This window comes from Curcuma longa, unplaced genomic scaffold (assembly GCF_044706935.1).
Source record: "Curcuma longa cultivar G26 ecotype Majalengka, Jawa Barat unplaced genomic scaffold, ITB_CL_G26_1.1 utg2646_np1212_2152390_RagTag, whole genome shotgun sequence".
Lineage (NCBI taxonomy): Eukaryota > Viridiplantae > Streptophyta > Magnoliopsida > Zingiberales > Zingiberaceae > Curcuma > Curcuma longa.
Window position 1 is genome coordinate 101,528 of NW_027435599.1, and position 19,498 is coordinate 121,025.

The 19,498-nt window shown below is 36.4% G+C and overlaps 5 protein-coding genes across 7 annotated transcripts; 2 read left to right on the plus strand and 3 right to left on the minus strand.

Moving 5' to 3' along the window:
- Positions 1-320: 320 nt before the first annotated feature.
- On the minus strand, positions 321-9,142 carry LOC141819908 (citrate synthase, mitochondrial-like). Its single transcript, XM_074707170.1, has 20 exons — positions 9,067-9,142; positions 8,909-8,974; positions 8,704-8,766; positions 7,946-7,987; positions 7,323-7,388; positions 7,154-7,219; positions 6,929-7,042; positions 5,102-5,165; positions 4,463-4,545; positions 3,776-3,825; positions 3,627-3,704; positions 3,145-3,273; positions 3,015-3,057; positions 2,247-2,333; positions 1,964-2,065; positions 1,664-1,771; positions 1,519-1,569; positions 1,190-1,263; positions 753-804; positions 321-673 (listed from the first exon to the last, which is right to left on the minus strand). Exons 2-20 carry the CDS (start codon positions 8,957-8,959, stop codon positions 581-583), a joined length of 1,416 nt encoding a protein of 471 aa, XP_074563271.1. The 5' UTR covers positions 8,960-8,974; positions 9,067-9,142; the 3' UTR covers positions 321-580.
- A 370-nt stretch (positions 9,143-9,512) lies between these two features.
- Positions 9,513-10,007, plus strand: LOC141819852 (late embryogenesis abundant protein 46). Its single transcript, XM_074707104.1, has one exon. It carries the CDS (start codon positions 9,513-9,515, stop codon positions 9,903-9,905), a length of 393 nt encoding a protein of 130 aa, XP_074563205.1. The 3' UTR covers positions 9,906-10,007.
- Positions 10,008-11,167: 1,160 nt separating this feature from the next.
- Positions 11,168-16,984, plus strand: LOC141819937 (enoyl-[acyl-carrier-protein] reductase [NADH] 1, chloroplastic-like). 3 transcript variants are annotated; one of them, XM_074707201.1, is made up of 14 exons: positions 11,168-11,387; positions 11,854-12,131; positions 12,498-12,607; positions 12,687-12,742; positions 12,875-12,959; positions 13,049-13,096; positions 13,202-13,276; positions 13,358-13,469; positions 13,885-13,936; positions 14,020-14,071; positions 14,173-14,230; positions 14,867-14,965; positions 15,090-15,233; positions 16,962-16,984. In XM_074707201.1, the coding sequence occupies exons 2-13, from the start codon at positions 11,858-11,860 to the stop codon at positions 15,218-15,220; spliced, it is 1,152 nt and encodes a 383-aa protein (XP_074563302.1). In that variant the 5' UTR covers positions 11,168-11,387; positions 11,854-11,857; the 3' UTR covers positions 15,221-15,233; positions 16,962-16,984. The 3 variants fall into 3 exon arrangements, with proteins under 3 accessions (XP_074563302.1, XP_074563301.1, XP_074563300.1); XM_074707200.1 differs by lacking the exon at positions 16,962-16,984 and adding an exon at positions 15,584-15,614; XM_074707199.1 differs by lacking the exon at positions 16,962-16,984 and having other exon boundaries at positions 15,090-15,479.
- LOC141819939 (uncharacterized) lies at positions 15,531-16,143 on the minus strand. Its single transcript, XM_074707203.1, has one exon. It carries the CDS (start codon positions 16,094-16,096, stop codon positions 15,566-15,568), a length of 531 nt encoding a protein of 176 aa, XP_074563304.1. The 5' UTR covers positions 16,097-16,143; the 3' UTR covers positions 15,531-15,565.
- An 891-nt stretch (positions 16,985-17,875) lies between the features above and the next one.
- LOC141819938 (ras-related protein RABA4d-like) lies at positions 17,876-19,285 on the minus strand. The gene is made up of 2 exons (XM_074707202.1): positions 18,943-19,285; positions 17,876-18,467 (listed from the first exon to the last, which is right to left on the minus strand). Exons 1-2 carry the CDS (start codon positions 19,179-19,181, stop codon positions 18,023-18,025), a joined length of 684 nt encoding a protein of 227 aa, XP_074563303.1. The 5' UTR covers positions 19,182-19,285; the 3' UTR covers positions 17,876-18,022.
- Between the last annotated feature and the right edge of the window lie 213 nt (positions 19,286-19,498).

Here is a 19,498-nt window from a genome sequence, read left to right on the forward strand (position 1 = left end):
CTTAAATTAGCAACAGAAAGATCATATTCAACACCTAAAAGATGATATCAATTTTATATTGAAAAAAAAAAGTTTTAATTCTATAAACACAAGGATTATGTTATAGTAAATGAGAGCTGATCCGATAAAATATTCTCGTCAATATATAATATATTAAAAGAAATTTTTCTCTTTTTTTTAAAAGATCTTTTAAAAAAATTGACCAAAAATGGATGACCCAAAGGCTGATTCATGGTATGATTTCCATTTGGCAAGTGCCACTTTGACGTTTACAGAACATTATTCGATCAGATACCAAAGTTATCCTCAAATATTGGATTCGGGCTCAATCATAATTATTAAGACCTTGTTCTTCCATTGGAATATAAATTACAAAGACCACTTCGGATCAAATTTATTACAGGTGATGGTAAAATAATCTCAGGAATTCATCATGCGGATGATTTCCAGAATTCAATGAATAGATTAGAGAGCAAATCAATCGACAAAACTCTGCAAACAAAAACAAAAGCTCGTGCTTTCGGCATCTAGATATTTATTTTAGATAGAATCGACTAAAAGGAATTCACCTAGTTGAAGCTCAAGCAGCTTTTTTGCAGTAGCTTTCAAGCCAATCCATCGTCACACTCTTCGGCCTCTCAAGAGGTAAACCAAGAGCACGGTCCCATATAAGCTACAACAATACCAAACATTTTATGACTTAGAGATGAGTTCATAATTATGTTGAGGACATGTATGCAGAGTTCACGAACCTGAGAGCCGATACCAATGCTTCTTGAGACCCCAAATAGAACAGTGTAGTACCTGAAAATATCGAATATGGCATAATTTTATTGCAGATGGGCATGAATTTGATTCAACAATTTTTTGGTTCAGCTGACTAACTAGGTATAATTATCCATTCAGTTTAGTTTCAGTATATATATATATTGATATATATAAATCTTAAAATAAAAATTTTATTGGTTTGGATGATATATGTTTATTTTTCTAATTTAAGGTTTCAAACAAAATGAAACCCAAATCAAACAAGAAATTTCAGTTTGGTTTGCTCAAACCGAACCAAAATGGTTCTAGTTTGAAATATTCAAACCTAACTAAAATGGCTCTGGTTTCAACCGATATTGTTTCTTTCGCACCAAACCAATAAATTCAAAAACATGCCCATTCCAAGTATGATATTACATACCGTGCTTCTGATAAACCAAAATATTTCAGAAGAACTCCACTATAAGCATCAACATTAGGCCATGGATTCTTGACCTGCAAGAATTCCAGTCCAAAATATTATTATATATATATAATAATACCTGGCAGAGTTTACTAGTAAAAATAACGATGTAAATTTGCATAAAGTTCAATTGAGGATAATAAACTTCATGACCCCAAATAGTTAGGACAAATAATGTCTCTGATGGTGATAGACCGGTTTGCCATCTAACATGATCGAACATAAGAACATGTTCCTGCACAGAATTGATGCGCAAATATCATTGATAAGCTGCTTACGAAGATTACCTTGCCTAGCTCAGTGAGAACAGGAGGAACAACTTCATATAACTTCGAAACCTATAAGAATAACATAGGATAAAAGGATCAGCTAAACCTGATCGCACCTCCTGATATTATAGAAATTAAGGGAAAAGTCATCATGGAGAGAGACCAGCTTGAAAAGTGGATCATGAGGCAAATGCTTCAATGCAAATTCCCTTTGGCAGGTATATCTGGGATCTGTCTTCCTTAGCACTCCGTGCCCATAACCAGGAACAACCTGTAGACAGTGCTTGAACTTGAGATTGGTGACTCTAACTTCAAACTCGACGAAAACCATCAAATTAGATTAGGAAAACTTTCAATGCTTTATTGTCGTTTTGCAATAAATGAAATTGTGTCACTCCCAACTCATCCATCGGAAAACTAGTATTCTACTTGCATATCGGATTGAAATGTCAAATTATAGTACCTTGCCGCTTTTTAAGGTTTTCCAAACGTAGTCCTTTAACTGATCTGTGGTAATATCCTCTCCACACTCCTTAACAAGAGATTCAATCCATAAAAGAACTTCCTGCATAGTAGTCAAAAACAGTAAACATAATATCATTAATCGAGCAACTAATTGGACAGGTTAATTGACAATACCATAAAGTTGGATGATATTCCAACATTAATTTGGCATGAAAGACAGATTACTGTTATTTTTATCGAAGTCAAATGCATGGAAACCAAAAAGGAAATTTATCGTGTACCTGATTAGCTAAGCCATGTAGAGGTCCAGCTAAACCATTAAGTGCGGCTGCAAATGAAAGGTAAGGATCTGAAAGAGCACTGCCGACCTGAAAGTTATAAACTTGTTCAGTAAGGAAAAGATTTTGCAGATACAATGATAGGATAGAATGCCAAGGTTAATAAATACCTTTTGTGCTAGAATTTGGGATGACAACGGATTGGATACCCGTGATTTAACATATTATTAAAACTTGTACCATTTTAATTTAAGGAATATCCAACCCACTAAATACCTATATAAATTACATAACTATACTTGTATCCATCCTTTAACTATACAGGTACCTGAATACCCAAATAAACAGTAATCAAATTCCTCAAGTATAAAAATTGTTATTGATTAACATCAAATAACAAATATAAGGACAACATATTAGCCAACTGTTGCTAAAATCATCAAATTATCATAAATACAACTAAGGGGCACCTTTTGGAGAAAGAGTGGTGGGAAAACAAATTATCCACTTAGTGTAGGGGTCCCTATATATATGTGCATCCTAAAATACCCGCAATTATGAAACTCATAAATTCCCACTAAACCTGAACTGCAATCAGAAATAGATATATGCAACTCACCCATTTAAATAGAGTACCCATGGGTATCCAATTATTAGGGCACCCATTGTCATCCCTAATCCAAGTGCTTATTGTAAGCATACACATGCCAACCAACAAATAAAAGACAATAAGAGAAGAAATATATATATACACATATATGTTCTGATTACCAGATGAGCAGTGTGAGCACTAACATTGCCACCCTCATGGTCACTGAAGCATATAAACCGAAACATCAATTATAAAATATGATCACAAGAAGCATCCTTTAATTTTCAGTTATTATCAACATATACACACCTGTGTATTGTTATATAAAGTCTCAACAACTCAAGCATTTTGGGATCATCATATCCAAGCATGTGAGAAAAATTAGCTGCATAATCCAGAGAACTATCTGCGGGTATGATTCCACCATCCTTGTAAATTCTAAAGTGTAACAGGAAGAAAAAAATTAACATGTGAAAATGGATCTCCTGGCTGTCAATTTATAAGCAGTCCTAAGTGGAGATAATATAGCTGAGATCTCAAAAACCAAAATTATGTTATTTGGCAGAACTATTAAGTGATGAGATTAAGCAACTCGTTATAATAGATAGTATATATGAGGAGTATATAACAATAGGACTACAAAGATGAAAAAGAAGTAATATGGTTGCTAAAGGCAAAAATCTTTATTAAATTACTAGGAGAAACTTAAGTCAAGCTGAGGATATCTATTCTTCAAGGATTAATCATCATTCACATAGAAATAATGAATTAGCAGATAGATGGAAACTTACCTTCTATAAACATATGAAGCCACTGATGGTAGACGAGCAATCAAGTTCATTGAATCCTCATATGCTGGCTCCCAAAACCTAACACAATGATGAATTTTGTTACACTATAGCTTTTGAACAAAGTATAGATAAAAGTAACAGAGAATTACTTGGCTTTTGGCATCCCCTTTTCATATGCCTTCTGAAATTCACTATCAACCTGAAATGGGAAAAGTGATTGTCACTTACCCAACATTCTAGATTTTAAATACCCTTTCTGTAACTGAATGCCATTAGATTGCTCCATGCAAAATCTTAAACTTGACCAAATAACAATAAATATTTTTTTAAAAGAAAATACACCCAAAACAAGATTCAAAACTTAATATTGAGATACAATAAAAGAAAGTATCAACCAACCTTTTCTATCAAAACAAAATTAATCAATGAATATAAATGATAAATTTGTGACAGAGGAAGCAAGAGAAGGCTAAGCTAGTTGTCTCACAAACTAACACAATAGTGCTAGGTAGGCAGATATCCTGTATGAAACATAACTTACTGATTTAGAAAATAACACAAACAGGCCTTGTATAAATCACGCCATCAAAATTTAGATCAGTAATTATATTTTAGAAACATTTGCTACAATTGTCTTAGAAGTTAATTTCAACCTCCTATTACAACAAGAAAGACATCTTTTTAGCTCTTCGGTCATTGAGAAGGGACTATTTCAGGGAGAAGAAATATATTTCAGATTAAATAAATCTTAGCCAGTTTCAATAAACCAATTAACTCTAAGTTAGGAACACAACCTTAGACCCTTTTACCCAAATTGACAGTAGACTATTCATTACCTGAAGTGCCATAACTCCAGTTGCAAACTGTGTCATTGGATGAGCTGCTACAGGAAGAGCATCAATCGCCTTGAACACATGATCTACATCAAAAAGAAAAATTAAACAAGATTCAATATGAATTAATATTATACGTGGAAAAATCTCAGCTCCTGCAAGTGAGGATGATTACCAAAATTGAAAAGGTTATAAAAGCTGTGTCATCAAAAGCTAAATATTGGCATACAATGCCAGCAATGCAGGTTGTGTGATACATTGATATGTGCATAGAGTCCAAATAACTTAAATCAGTGGAATGGATATATAGCTAGTAATCTAGCAAAATGATAATTGCATATTATGGAGGGGGAAAATGCAATGAACATATAACTTTCATCAAATATTATAATGGGAAACAAAGCATTAACAGCTGATCCTTCCATGTATCTGATTCACTTGTAATCATGCCAACCTTCTCACAAGTTATTGATGAATTTTCTTTGGTCAAAGTATTTCAAAATTTACATATGGAAGAATTTGGCCACAAGCATGTCCTAGATACACTCTATCATACACTGAGAATATCCAAAAAAAAAATAATCTCATGGTCCCTCCTCAACTGACAAGTAAAAATAATAATTAAGTCAATAATAAAGAAACCTGGAACTTTTGCACGACTACATAGCTCTGCTGATAGTCCATCAACTTGTTCTTTATTAGGCACCTAGGATTAAAGAAAATAAAAGCATGTTAGAATGAAGCAAAGTAATAGCAGCAACATTAAATGAAGAATTGCAAAATAAACAAATAAATCAACCAAGGATTGAAGTTTCAACAATGGTACTGATTTGATCCCAGGCCAGAATGGTTCGATATCAGTTTTGTCTACTACTGACGGAGAATATTAATCAGGCAGTGTGTTTATTTCTCCATTTGATGGCATTATTACGAACATCTCTTCCATGATTATTAACTGATTTCTCTTATTTGCACATTAGATAGATACCTTAACTAGTTATTTCATGTATGCATATAGTCTCTTTAATTTATTTTATTATCAGATGTTTCAATAACAGTAATAATAAGGAACTCATGTAAAACCTCTGTAGCTCTTCAACGACAAGTTAAGGTTAGCTATTAATATTATGTAGATCCAACTTAATCGCATCCAAAATTAAATTTAAATTCGAACATGGTGCAAAGACAAATGAAGCAAATGCATTATAACCTTGCTAGAAAAGCACATAGCTCTATAGCTTCTTATATACAGGATACATAATAATTAGGATTAATTGTGAAAGTTTCAAAGATGGAGAATCATTTACAATATTTAATATTCTAAAAGAAGATGTGTGATAAATTAATACAAAATTTGAGCATCTGATACAAAATCAATTATTTTCCCTTTCAATAGTATTACACAGTTTATCAATCACTGAATTATCTTTTAGGATAGTATATGTTCCATCTAAAAGGTACTAGCCATAGGAACCAATCTCACCTTGTGTGGATCAAGATAGATGCTTGTATTGCCATATGTGAATCTAGATAGACACATAACGCATGGTACGGGATGCAAGAAAAGCATGTCTGATATAAACTCAAGATATACTCATTCTAGATGCCTGCAAAAGGATGAGAAAAACATGTCTGATATAAACTCAAGATATACTCATTCATGCCTGCAAAAGCTAGTTTGTGGGGGCAGATGAGACAAATATATTTTGTCCTTTCCAACCTAGTTCAATCTCCAACGATGCATAGCTTGTTTGTTGGATGATACTATAATTTTAATCAATGGTTTAAAGTTCAGTAAACATAGACCAAGTCAAAACCCATGCATGAAACAAATTATATCACTATATAGAGACAGAGAGACATGTGCATGCAAAAGTATAAAAAGAAGAACAAAGTCCTCAAGGAAACATGAAATCACTTTGAAAAGTCATGTTTAATGCGGTCAATTTGGCATATGCATACCATGCCTTCCGCCTAAGCAACTAAACATGACAAAAAAAACTGATATTGTTGGAATATGCAAATTGAAGTGCCACATAGAGGTGTAAAAACAAATTGAGGATGAGGAACCACGCAAGTGTTGTATGTAGAAGACCAAAACTATTCTGGCTATTCTTATATTTCTATAAATCTTTGGGTTTGGGAACATCTACAAACTACAAGTACAGATATGATACAGGAATTAGAGTACCAGGTAAAGGAACATAACATATGAAACTTTAATCACATCTCTTGCATGTATGGCTATCTAATGCCAAATCCACATAAGATGTGATAGACAATTAATTTCAAAATCTACATAGAACCCTCCACTGTTTCATGAGGATTAGCAGTATTTTTGAATTTCCACTTAAATTATAGGCAATGATTTCGCTTTCTTCATGTCTTTCCTGAATCCTATGTCCACTCGCCCATAGCTCCCTCTAAAGGAAGATAATTTAGTTTGAGAGCAACAAGTTAACAGATTACCTTTCCAGTCAAAAGAAGCCATAAAAGACCCTCAGGCAATGGTTCTCCAGCATCTTTTGCAGCAGGCAGCAGCTTTTGACATTCAGGGATAGAAAGTCCTCTAAATCGTATCCCCTGAAAAAATTTTCATTGCCAATAGAAACTTTTCAGACAATGAATCATGGAATAGCTTGTCAAACAAAGCATAAATCTAAGCAAATTGTCTATAGGACTAAGAAATCCCACCTCGTCTGGATCAAGTAATGATGTTTCCCATAGCAGTCCTGTCATTCCTCTCATTCCACCAATGACCTGCCGTGTAAAAATAAAATAGTAAAACCATGGATATGGAAATGCAGGCCATTGTGAATTTGATGTGGTGTGATATTCATGGTGTCTATATGAGCCTTTGTACCATGTCTGCTGTGATATTCCCAAGCTGAACTTTCCCATGTTCAGATTTCAATTTCTTCAACCGTTCCTGAAAGAAAACAGAATATAATTGTGATATTACTGTGATTCAACAGGAGCTAGAGCTTATACTCCTCGAGACTAATGCTATTTTCCATATGTTTTCTTTTACATATAAGCCCATAGATGCATGTTAACCATGTCTTGAATGCAAAGAAAAAATAAGTCCATACATATTAGATTAGCCCTTTGATTTCAGGTTCCCTTAAGCGCATAGTAAAGACCATAGTCAATTTAATTATAACTTAATAGAAACATTACCAGTGTGAGCATGTGCACATTCATAAATGATTGGAATTTGGATTTAAATCACCCAAGAAGCAGAAAATGTTAATATGAAGATGCTTACTTATTTGAAAAGAGTTGGTTCCCATGTATCTACAATCTAATAGATTTGTTGCCCAAAACTCTTTTGTTACAATGTAAGATACCATAAAAAAACAGCTGACTCAAAGGAAGAAAATTGTATTTGTTAGTTGAAGAATGTTATTTGGATGGTAAATCAAAGGCTGTGTGTTGCGTCAATTGTTATTCACAAAGAAAATCAAAACAAAGGGAAATATGAACCTGCTGCTCTGGAATCAATTCTTTCAACTGAGAATGAAGATCCTGAAAAAGAAACATAATCATGAATATCAAATAAGAAATATTTTAACAAATGACAGAAAATGTAGATATTTTTACAAACAAGATTAAATGGGCCATACTTAGTGAAAAAGTGGCATCTTTCCAGCGATTAATCAATTTTTCTGAGTAAATACAAACGCCATTTTTTTGGAAACAAATTTCAAAAGACAAAAACATATGAACTTTATAGTAGAACTGAACTCTCAAGAACATAGATCTTATATTTTATGTTGAGCCAATAGAAAGTTTAGGAAAAGATAATAAAATCATTGCTATTCTTGTAACGGAGCCCAGATAGTTGGGAATAACCACTACTTGTTGTTATGCTTTTCCACTTTTTATCATGTGTTACTGGTTAAAAATAAAATAGGTAATGAAGATAAGAAATTATGTAGGATTTAGATATATGATATTTTGGCGTGTTTAAAAAATACCAAATCGTTTGCAACTCGAATGTGTATCCCTATTTTCCTATGGTCCAAAACAGAGGAAATCGTTAAAATCATAAAATTGGAATTCCAAAAAGTTTTTTTGCAGACATCAATTTGCATATTCAGTCTGTAGCATGTATCAAGTTGTATGCTATAAGAAAATGAAGCAAAGCAGTGAATAAATCTCATATCACAATCGCATGCAATCATTTAATAGTTGAACAACTGCAATTTGTTAAACTAATCCAAAGAAGGATAAAAACTCACAACATCCGTTGCGCTCTGAACTTGCAACCATCGAATCGAACCCAATGAGGACGACTGCTGTGCCTGTAAACAAAGGCCACAAAAAAACACATATATAACGACAAATAAAGAAAATACTGCTAACAAAACATCATCTAAGATTCAACCGCAAACAAGTCTCTAAACATCATCTATTTTTCCAAAAAAAGAAAAAGGAAAAACTCACTAAACGAGACCCCAGCTTCGAGAGCGCCGACACACTCCGGAATAACACCATCACTCCAAGGATTTTCTGCGCGTATAAAACATCAAACCGTATCAAAATGTCGAGAAATCACCGGATGAAAAATGAAACAAAAAGGAAGACTCGATCCGGAATCGCACGGCTCGAAGGAATTCGAAAAGAGGCCGAAAGAGAAAGGGGAGAGCGCTTAGGGCTTTAGAAAGCGAGAAATGCGGAGACGGATGCGATCGCAGAGAATGATCACCGGAAGAACAGAAGCAAAAAGTACGCCGAAGAAAATGAAAGGGGCGATAGATCAACTCTTATTTATTCTCCTCCAAAAAAAATCTAAATTAATATTTATTGAAATTATAAAAAAATTGCTAAATTTCTTTATGTTTTCTTTTTAAATGTTTATTTAAAACATTTGACAGCCAACTGAATTGTAATGACACGTGGCTGGACAGGTGGATCCGCGTCGACTCGTGTCGCTTGTTGAACTAAGCACGTGTCGTCTGTCATGAATTAAGAATAATTTAATTCAAATCTCTTCGTTTATTTAATTCTTCGAGTTGCAACTTCGATTCGTACCTATCGATCGCCGGAAATGCAAGAGGGAAAGAGCGCGACGGAGTCCGTGAAGGAGTCGGCCGCCGGCATCGCGGCGTCGGCGAAGGCGGGGATGGATAAGACCAAGGCGACGGTGCAGGAGAAGGTGGAGAAGGCGACGGCCCGGACGCCAGCGGAGAAGGCCGCGGCGGAGGCGAAGAAGCAGGAGAAGTTCCGTGAGGCCGAGATCGTGAAGCAGGAGGCGATGCGGCGCCACGAAGCTCCGGGGGTGGTGGCCGGGCACCCGATCGGCGGGCAAGGGGTGGAGGGGGTGGCGGAGTCACGGCCGATCGGCAGGGCGACGGGGACGGGGCGGCCGTCGGCGGCGCATAACCCCTTCGTGGGATCGGAGGAGCCGGCGGCGCGCGGCACCGGCGGGCACTACGCGTAGAAATCGGAGTAATTAGTTAATGTACCGATCGTATTAATTATAGTGAAATAACGGTCGGAGTCCGTACTTGTGTTTGAAACTAAATGGCTTTTTCCCCCTCTTTTTTGGAGTGAAAAATATGCATAATTATTTACCGTATTTTTTTCTTGTGTTAGTAAATTTAAAAATCCTAATTCGAAGTATTTGTTCGCGACGGTCTTTTTTTTATAAATATTTTGGCTACTTTTGTGAAATAAATAATTTGTTTAATATTAATATATACAAAGTTTTAACCTGAGAAGAAAATATAATATAATGATAGAATTAAATATATCATTTTATATCATGCATTTGTTTTTAAGAATATTTTTTTATTTATAATTTTCACTAACTCTATTTTGTGTGATGCATATTGGAATGTAATAGAATATACACTCGCTGAAAATGCATTTGTATATGATAATATATTTTATACTTTATAGGTTCATGGAGTAACATATCATTTATATATATATATATAATTTTTTAAAATTTAGAATTTAAGTTTTAGATTTTAAGATTTAGTATATATTTATATTTATATTATGTGTTTTTGAACACAAGATATGCAGTATATTAAATTTGATATATAAGAATGTTATGTATCAAATAGTGAGCACCACTACCAAGTGTTTTTTAATTTAAGATTTAAAATTTAAATTAAAAGAAGTATAAATTGGAAAAAATTAAATGCTAATTTATGTAAGTAACAAAATTTATATATTTCATTCTAATAGTTCTATCGATCCCATAATTATTTATGAAAAAATAAATTAAAAAATTATAATTAATTATTATAAAAAAAGATATTGCCTCAATAAAATTTGATCTATACTTCAATAAATCTACCTTATACTAATAAATTTAACAATGTCATGAGAATAATAAAACTCATATACAAGAAAGTTATCCAACACATCAATCAGAGCATCACCGTGAACATCAAGTTTTTTAATTTTAATTTTATTTTTATGATTTAAAATTTAATATTTAGGTTAAAAAATATAAATTAAAATAAAATTACTAGGTGCTCCCGATATTACTCGCGGTTTGATAGGTAGAATAACAAAATGAGATATATATAATTTTAAAAAGAAATAATAAAAAATTGTAATAAAAATTTCAAAAAAAATTAAAAAAAAATGAAGAAAGAGAAAACGTGGACAGACTGTGCGAGGACTATAATGACTTCTGCACTGTAAAATGGCACGTATCCATCTAACCCGAACGAGATCGAGCTCAACAAAGGTGAGAGGCCGAGCGCAATCTCCACCATCCGAGAACGCAAACCCTAAACCTCACTCTTACCACCATCACCGCCTTGGCGACGAGGAGCTCTTCACTCAGAGGTCGCATCGGCAGCGCTTCCTCGTCCTGCCTACCGCCGCCCACTTCCTATTTGAGAAGCGAATCGAAAGGAGATCCTGCTTCGACGAATTTGGAGTCTTCCAGCCGCAAGTACAGGTAAGAGATATCCTCAAGTTGGTTCCAGTATAATGCTTCGGAGTGGAGTGCTCCAATATGTTCATAGCAGCCGTCGTGGATAAGGTCATTGTTGAGAACAGGTTGATGATTTTATAGCGTCAAATCAGTTTAACTGTACCTTTCTGACAATGCCCGTTTTAGAAGCTCCGTTACTAACAAATCTATCTTGTTTAATGACTGTTTTTAAAATTTGAACTAATGTTAGACAAATTGAAAGGATTAAGAAGGTGCCTTGGCAGACATCTCTTTGAATTATGTCATTGTTTGTGGTATTTGTTTCTTTGCTGTGTTCCTTTTGGTACCTTGGCTATTCTTCCACTTTTGTTCATAGAATATTTTGTTTAAAATGCATGCTTGCTATATGCACTGAAAAAGATCCAGTTAATGTCTGGCTTAAACTCCTTGTTTCCACTATGGCTTATGTTGTGTGCTATGGTATCTGAAGAACAATGGTGGTGGCATCAGCAGTTGCTGGTTTACAAGTGGTGGGAGCAAACCATTGCGCCTCCACTTCTAGGAGAGTGTTCATGTCTATGACAACAATCTCTCAGTTCAATTTGAAAGTAGCCACTCAAGGGTTCACAAGCTCGTCAAATGCCTTCTTTCTCAAATCACTTTCAAGGAGACATCCACCCTCTGTAAAATATTCCAGTCTCATTACCAGGGCAATGTCTGGGGAAACTGAGAAAACATTGGCATACGGCTTACCCATTGATCTGAGAGGTATTGGATTCTTTATACATTTCTTTCCCACTCAGTATAATTTTAAAAACTTTCTTTTTCTGTTATATTTGTGGTAGTATATTAAATATTTTAGCATCTTCAATCAAATATTTTTTGCATCAACTTATAAAATTATTGTCTCAAGTGAATGCTAAGTGCATGGTGTTTGCATGTTCACAACCCAGATCAAGAAAACCACTTTTCTAGATATTCTAGTGCTTGAATTCCTTGATGATATTGACTGGAAAATTTGGTAGTGCATAGTCGATTGCTTACAAGATGATAAATCGTCATTTACCTGTAAATGGCTTGCTGTGCTTTTCATCTATAGTTAGCTTCAATTCCATACTGCTTCTGTTTTTTAAGGTAAGAGAGCTTTTATTGCGGGTGTGGCCGATGACAATGGCTATGGTTGGGCAATTGCAAAGGCTCTTGCTGCTGCTGGGGCAGAAATTCTTGTGGGCACATGGGTTCCTGTATGTGAATTTGCATTCTCATAAACTTTTGCTTTTAATACTGAATAGCTACTAACAAAATTTTGTTATTGAGGCTTAGGCTCTAAACATTTTTGAGACTAGCTTAAGGCGTGGCAAATTTGATGAGTCTCGCAGGTATATGGGTTACAAGAATTATGAGCATTCACATATTGTTTTTCATGTACCTTATTGTTGTAGCTTAAACATATATCCTTACACAATTCATAACTTTATTTGGGTGATTATGATAATGATGCTATTTTGAAGATTGCCAAATGGTTCCCTTATGGAAATTGCCAAAGTATATCCTCTTGATGCAGTTTATGATACTCTTGAGGATGTGCCAGAAGATGTATGGAAAAAATGCCTAGGCTACTGTTTCATTGAACTTATCTTTGCCTTTTCCAGTATATAACAACTTGATGTTATGCTGCATTTTAGGTCAAAGCAAATAAACGTTATGCTGGGGCCTCAAACTGGACTGTCAAGGTAGATTGTTGGACAATTGAACTAGTTTATTCTCACTCCTACCAAAGTAATGCTGTGGAATTAAATTGGCTCCTTATTGTTCAATGATTTTTTTCGTTTGCACAGGAAGTAGCTGAATCTGTGAAGAATGATTATGAAAGCATTGATATCCTTGTGCATTCACTTGCTAATGGACCGGAGGTCTTCCTTTATCTTCTTATTTGAGCACGTACATGCATATATGATTTTTTCCCCCTTCAAAATTTCAGTATCTGTAAATAGGTAACAAAACCTCTTTTGGAGACATCTAGAAGAGGATACCTTTCTGCAATCTCGGCTTCGAGTTACTCTTTTGTTTCATTGCTCCAACACTTCCTTCCAATAATGAACCAAGGTATATTCAGAGTAGACTAACTATAATAGAACCATATTTTCTTTTACTGTTTCCACAGATAAATGTAACATCTCTTCGATGTGATGCCTGTGATCTTTCAAAGGGAACTGACTATGGGCATCGCATGAGATATTTTGACTTTGTCTGCTCATGGCAGGCTATGATTTTAGGATTTTATAGGAATACAAATCTACTCTAGTGTCTCTAGTATAATCAAACATCTTTACAGATAGTTTGTACGATTGCCAAAAACTAAACTAACAAAGTTAACATACATTAGATAAATATTTTTCTTGATTTTATGGATATCATTATCATTCATTGTTTCTTGCTGGACAGTTTTTGATATTTTGTTTTTTTATGTTAATATAGCAATTGCTTGTATCCATTAAACTTTTAAACTCCAATGTGGCAGGGGGAGCTACATTGTCATTAACATATATTGCTTCTGAAAGAACCATTCCAGGGTATATTCTATTCTCTAGCTTCTCTAGTTAAATCAGTTGAAGTTGTTTAAATTGTGTATGTCCGTTTTTATATCTATATGCAGATATGGAGGCGGAATGAGTTCAGCAAAAGCAGCCTTGGAGAGTGATACTAGGGTGCGTTTGGTTTCCTTGATCTTTAATGTTATACTATACTGACGATGATTTGTGGTTTAAACTACCTGTTTTCTGTTCACTATATTTACTTTTGGCTACAGGTATTGGCTTTTGAAGCAGGACGAAAAGGCAAAATTCGAGTTAATACTATATCAGCAGGTACAGACTTCTCAGAAATATCATTGATCCTTTTAATATTTCTCCTGATTGAAAATTTTACTTTTGAGTGTGTTTGTTTGTAGTTTTTTTTTTTTTTTTTGGGATTTTGTAGTGTCTGGTGTGTGGAAAAATCACAGTAGTGAATATTTTTTTCCTGGTCAAACATAAAATGTGGACATTTATGGGGAAAACCAGTAAGACTCAAGATGGGTGGTAGTCATTTTTTCCACTTAAGTTGCATAGTTATCACTAAAGCATGTAGTCAGCTCAACAAGCCTATGCTCATAAGTTATTTCTTCAAAGTTTAGTATCTAGGGAACTAACATTACGTCTAAAACTGCAAATATATATTATATTATGAATACATAATAAGTCAAACAAAATGTTTCATGGAAATTGTTCATGAATATTTCACAATTTTACGAGTAGAGAAACATAACAGTTTGTGCTTAATTGTATTCAAGTTCAGTTGTTTCATTTACTCTTATTAAATATTTGTTCACTTAGATTTCCAAATGACCAGAAAAAAAGAGTTTCTACCTATCGTTGTGTTTAGTATGTGCATGACATTATGCCCCCCCCCCCCCCCCCCCCCCCCCCCCCCCCCTTTTTTTGTTTATGTTAATATGTACTCAGGACCATTGGGAAGTCGAGCAGCAAAAGCTATTGGATTCATAGAAAAGATGATAGATTATTCCTACGCTAATGCCCCGTTGCAGAAAGAACTGCGTGCAGGTTGAAACCATAAGCTTTACTGTATAGTTTCTATTGTATTGTTAGGTGATGAGGAAAGGTTTCCCCTCATCTCAGTTCCATTCCACATGATTCTTTCTGTTCAAATAATGACATATTTGTGCAGAGGAAGTTGGCAACACGGCGGCGTTCTTGGTGTCACCTCTGGCTTCTGCAGTGACTGGTTCTGTAGTTTATGTGGACAACGGTTTGAATACCATGGGACTCGCCCTCGACAGCCCAAGATTCGCAGCATAAGATATCAAAACAGGTTCTGATTTTCTTGTCCATGGATTCAATTCATTATATATCACTGAGGAGGAGTTGGTTCAAAACATTTCATGTGAGTTATCTGTGCTCAATTAACAACTTGACTATTGGTGCCAGTGATACATAGCATTTTGCCATTTTTCTATCTTACATCGACCTAATTGTATAGTATTGCATAAAATTCGGTATCCATTTTTTGAGTGAAGATGAGGCAATAATACCTGCAGAGATGTCATTATTCATCTCTACAATTGGTCTTGCAACCCAAACATCTCATCACCATTTGAACCTTAGCAATGAACAGCAACATAACAAGAACAATATTTAACTTCCTCATGTGCTTCTTTCCAGCATCTCTTGGTACCTCCTACGTGACTCCTCCTTCTCCAGCCTAAACTTCTCGTGGCAGCTAGCGATAAACTTCTCCGCAAGCTGGTCGATCTCATTCTCTCCATCCTCCTCCCCTAGAGACTCCAAATCGTCCTCAACCCATTCGAGGTGCCCCACAAGTGACATCTCTGCTTTGTCATCGCCATCCTCAGTCAAAATTAATGCTGAATTCCAGGGAGAGTCATAGCACAAACTATAAGTATCAAACTCGCTGAAGACAGGAAGCTCAGGGATGGGACTGATGACATTTGGGGACGACCAGTTCAGTCGCAGATTTAGCAACTCGAACTGTTGCTCCTTCCTCTGCCTTCTCCACTTCTTCTTAGCAAGGGTGTGTATCAGATGACTGGCATGTCGAAAGATGCAACCCTTGAAGAGGCTCTTGATCTTGAGAGAGCCTGAGTTAGGGGAAGACTCTCTCTCTGTGAAATCAAAGAATGATTGTAGAAATCTTTTAGGATTTTGGTTGGCCATTAGGCTTAACAACCAATTCTTTGAGGACCCTTATAACATCTACACTTGGTAGCCTCATCCACTGTAATTTAATAGCACATGTATTATGTAATTATATAGTTCTACATTTTTCCGCTGAAGTAAAGTTGAATATAGCTATCTTTGCACAGAGACAATAGACATTTTCCACTTGAGGTTGGAAGGTAGGTTAGAATGGAGGTTTCAAACCCAACTGTGCCAGAGGTTGAGATCGACCTGACTAGTTTTATGTAAAGTAGGATGGCTTGTTCGAGAAAAAGGATGAAGCTAGTTTTGTTGAAAATACTAAAGCAAAAACTATTATATATTCATTCTGAGATATTGTTCTAGTATATAGTTTGATTCGATCAGAATGTCTCTACTGGTTGAACCAAACTAGGTTTACCTCTGGTTTCTAATAATTGGTTGACTTGATTGGTCTGGTCTGACTAGAAAACATTTGGCATTGATATAGTGACAAGAAACTCTAGGACAAGGGAAACAAAGCAATGAAAGTAGAAATAGTAGGTAAAAATCTACTAGATATACACCCTACCACAAGCAAGATTAATCAAATATATTATCCACAGAGCAGTACTAAACACTGAAGTTATTAGGTTTGAGATTGTTCTACAAAGTTGGTAAGAGCTTTAATGACCAAGAAGTTAATTGTTTTTTTTTTAAATTTCACATGAAAATATTTTAGTATTTCTTAGTCTTGCACACTTCCATGCTAATCCCTATCTAATTTGATAAAGTTATTATTGGTGAAACTGAATTGTTTATGGTATGCATTAATGCTTGTCTAGATAAAATTTTCATAGTATTTTTTAGTTAATACAGATTTATAGTTCTTGCATTTTGTTAGAAAAAATTGAAGACAATGGCATAACTACAGACATGATCCCAAACTTATATATTCATTACTACTATGCTGTTGGAAACTTGGGGATGGCTAATGGCTTGTCTAGATAAAATTTTCATAGTTTTTTATTATTCTTGCATTTTAGAAGGGGATGAATGAGGAAATGACAATCTTAGGAGCTTCTTCCAATAAGCCCAATTAAAAACCAATTAACTTGAGCCCAAGAGCAACCCAAATTACTTAAGGATTAATGGTTAAAGGATATTGGATTTATAATTTATTGGATAATGGTATTGGATCTTCACCATTTGATCCGTTAAGAAGATATGCCATTTCCCTAACCCCGATTGTCCTTTTCTCCCATCTCCCGCATTTCCCAAATCAGCGATTCACTTTTTCTCCATCTCCCGATCGCGTCGTCCGCCTCCCTGTTCTTCTTCTCCAGCGTCGCACGCGAGGGTTGGCCGCCGGTGCCATAAGGCCTCCGGCGACCTAATCCTTCTTCGTTGGCAGCGTCGGCGACGGCTGTCTCCGTTCCTGTGTGTGTCCTGCTGATCTGGTATCGATTTTCCCGAGCCCTTCTCCCCCTCTACTCAAGTTTCCGGTTCCGGCTTTCGATATTGTTTTGTTCACGACCAAACTAACTAGATGATCACGAAGACCAGAATATGGATTTCCTTCAAAAGTGGGGATTCAATTCAGTGGAATAGAAAAATAAAGGCATGTATAAGCCTTTAGAAGCCTAAGGGCTGGTAGGAGGAAGCTTTCCTAGATATGGGAGTATAGGATGTCGATGAGCATGAGGAGGCGGACGAATACTTATCTTCTATGTTTCGGCGTATGGAAACGTTGAAGACAATGGCATAAACGGGGACGGACATGAATCTGCCGTTTCCTTATATCATTGGTCTACTAAAGGCTCTAGAATCCAAACTTTTCCATGTACTTAAATTCATGTGACATGTTTATGAGGCTACAAGCCACTAAGAGAATTCGACAGAGATCTGTTCGAGTAAAAACACTAACTGCATTTACTCAACAAGATGATTTAAAAAGCACTCCATCTAAGAAGATGCGCAGCATGTAGATTTAGAACCAGCAGCCTCTGGACTGGAGACTGCTATCTGAGTTCCTTTCAGCAGGTTCGAGTCCCCGGTAGGCTCAGCGTCGTCGTTGGCCACGAGGGACTTCTTGCTCACGATCCGGTAAATCTCGGTGAGAATGGTCACGAAAGCACTCTCGACGTTGGTGGCCTCGAGGGCGGAAGTCTCCATGAAGAAGAGATTCTCATTCTCGGCGAACTCCTTGGCGTCCTCGGTCGGCACCGCGCGAAGGCTTCCGAGGTCGGACTTGTTTCCGATGAGCATGATAACGATGTTCTTGTCGGCGTGGCCTCGCAGCTCCTCCAGCCATCTAGTCACATGGTCGAACGATTGGCGCTTGGTTATGTCGTAGACTAGCATCGCTCCCACTGCGCCTCTGTAGTAAGCGCTCGTCACCGCCCGATACCTGCCGGCGAGCATCATAACGATTTTGTCACAGCGAAATGAAAGAGAAGGTAAGCCTGATCGATTCATCAGATTATCGTTTTAATTTTAAGATTTTGGTTTTAAGAAATGGAAAATCAAACAAGGTCTTAATTACTGGATTTATAGCAGAAGCATTCATCATTTTGGAGCTCAAGGAAGAAGATGACTGAAGATCTTCGTAGTGCTTCGAGTAGGATAAATCAAGAGAATAAGTCCATTTAAAAAAACTGATTTTTGGAGTCAATGAAAATTTTGGACAGAGAACGAGGAAAAAAGAGATCTTCAAAACCAAGTTCTTGTTCATGGTTGTGTTTATGTAGGAGAGATCGAAAGAACAAAGCCACAAACGATCTGATTTTGGAAACGGTAACTTAGGACGAGCAAATTAGGGCGATAAATCACCGAAAAAGCAGGGAGGGGAAAAGGGGAAAGATCGAGGAGGAAGATGAGATGACCTTTCTTGGCCGGCGGTGTCCCAGATCTGGGCCTTGATGGTCTTGTGGTCGATGGTGATGGTGCGGGTCTGGAACTCGACGCCGATGGTGGCCTTGGAGTCGAGATTGAACTCGTTGCGGGCGAACCTGGCGAGCAGCTGCGACTTCCCCACCGCCGAGTCGCCGATCAGCACCACTTTGAAGACGTAGTCGATCTTCTGGTTGAAATCGGCGTAGTGATTCCGACTGCCCGAGGACATCCTGCCTGCATCCGATCGTTCGATCCCGGCACCGACCAGCTGATGGTTCAATCGATGGCCAGGGCGAAGAAATCGCCGCCGCAACGAGGAAGAGGAAGACAATAGTCAACGCCGAATAGGAAGAAGAAGAAGAAGAAATAAGGCGGCAAATAGACCGGAAAACGGAAGGGCTTCGGTTTGGTTCAGTCGAGCCGTCAACGCGTCGAGCGTGCTCGACCAAAATAATTAAAAGATGAAATTTTCAATTGTACCCTTAAACTTTATACTTTCTCAAATACTCCACAAGTTGGCCGAATAATCAATATGGGAAAATTCAT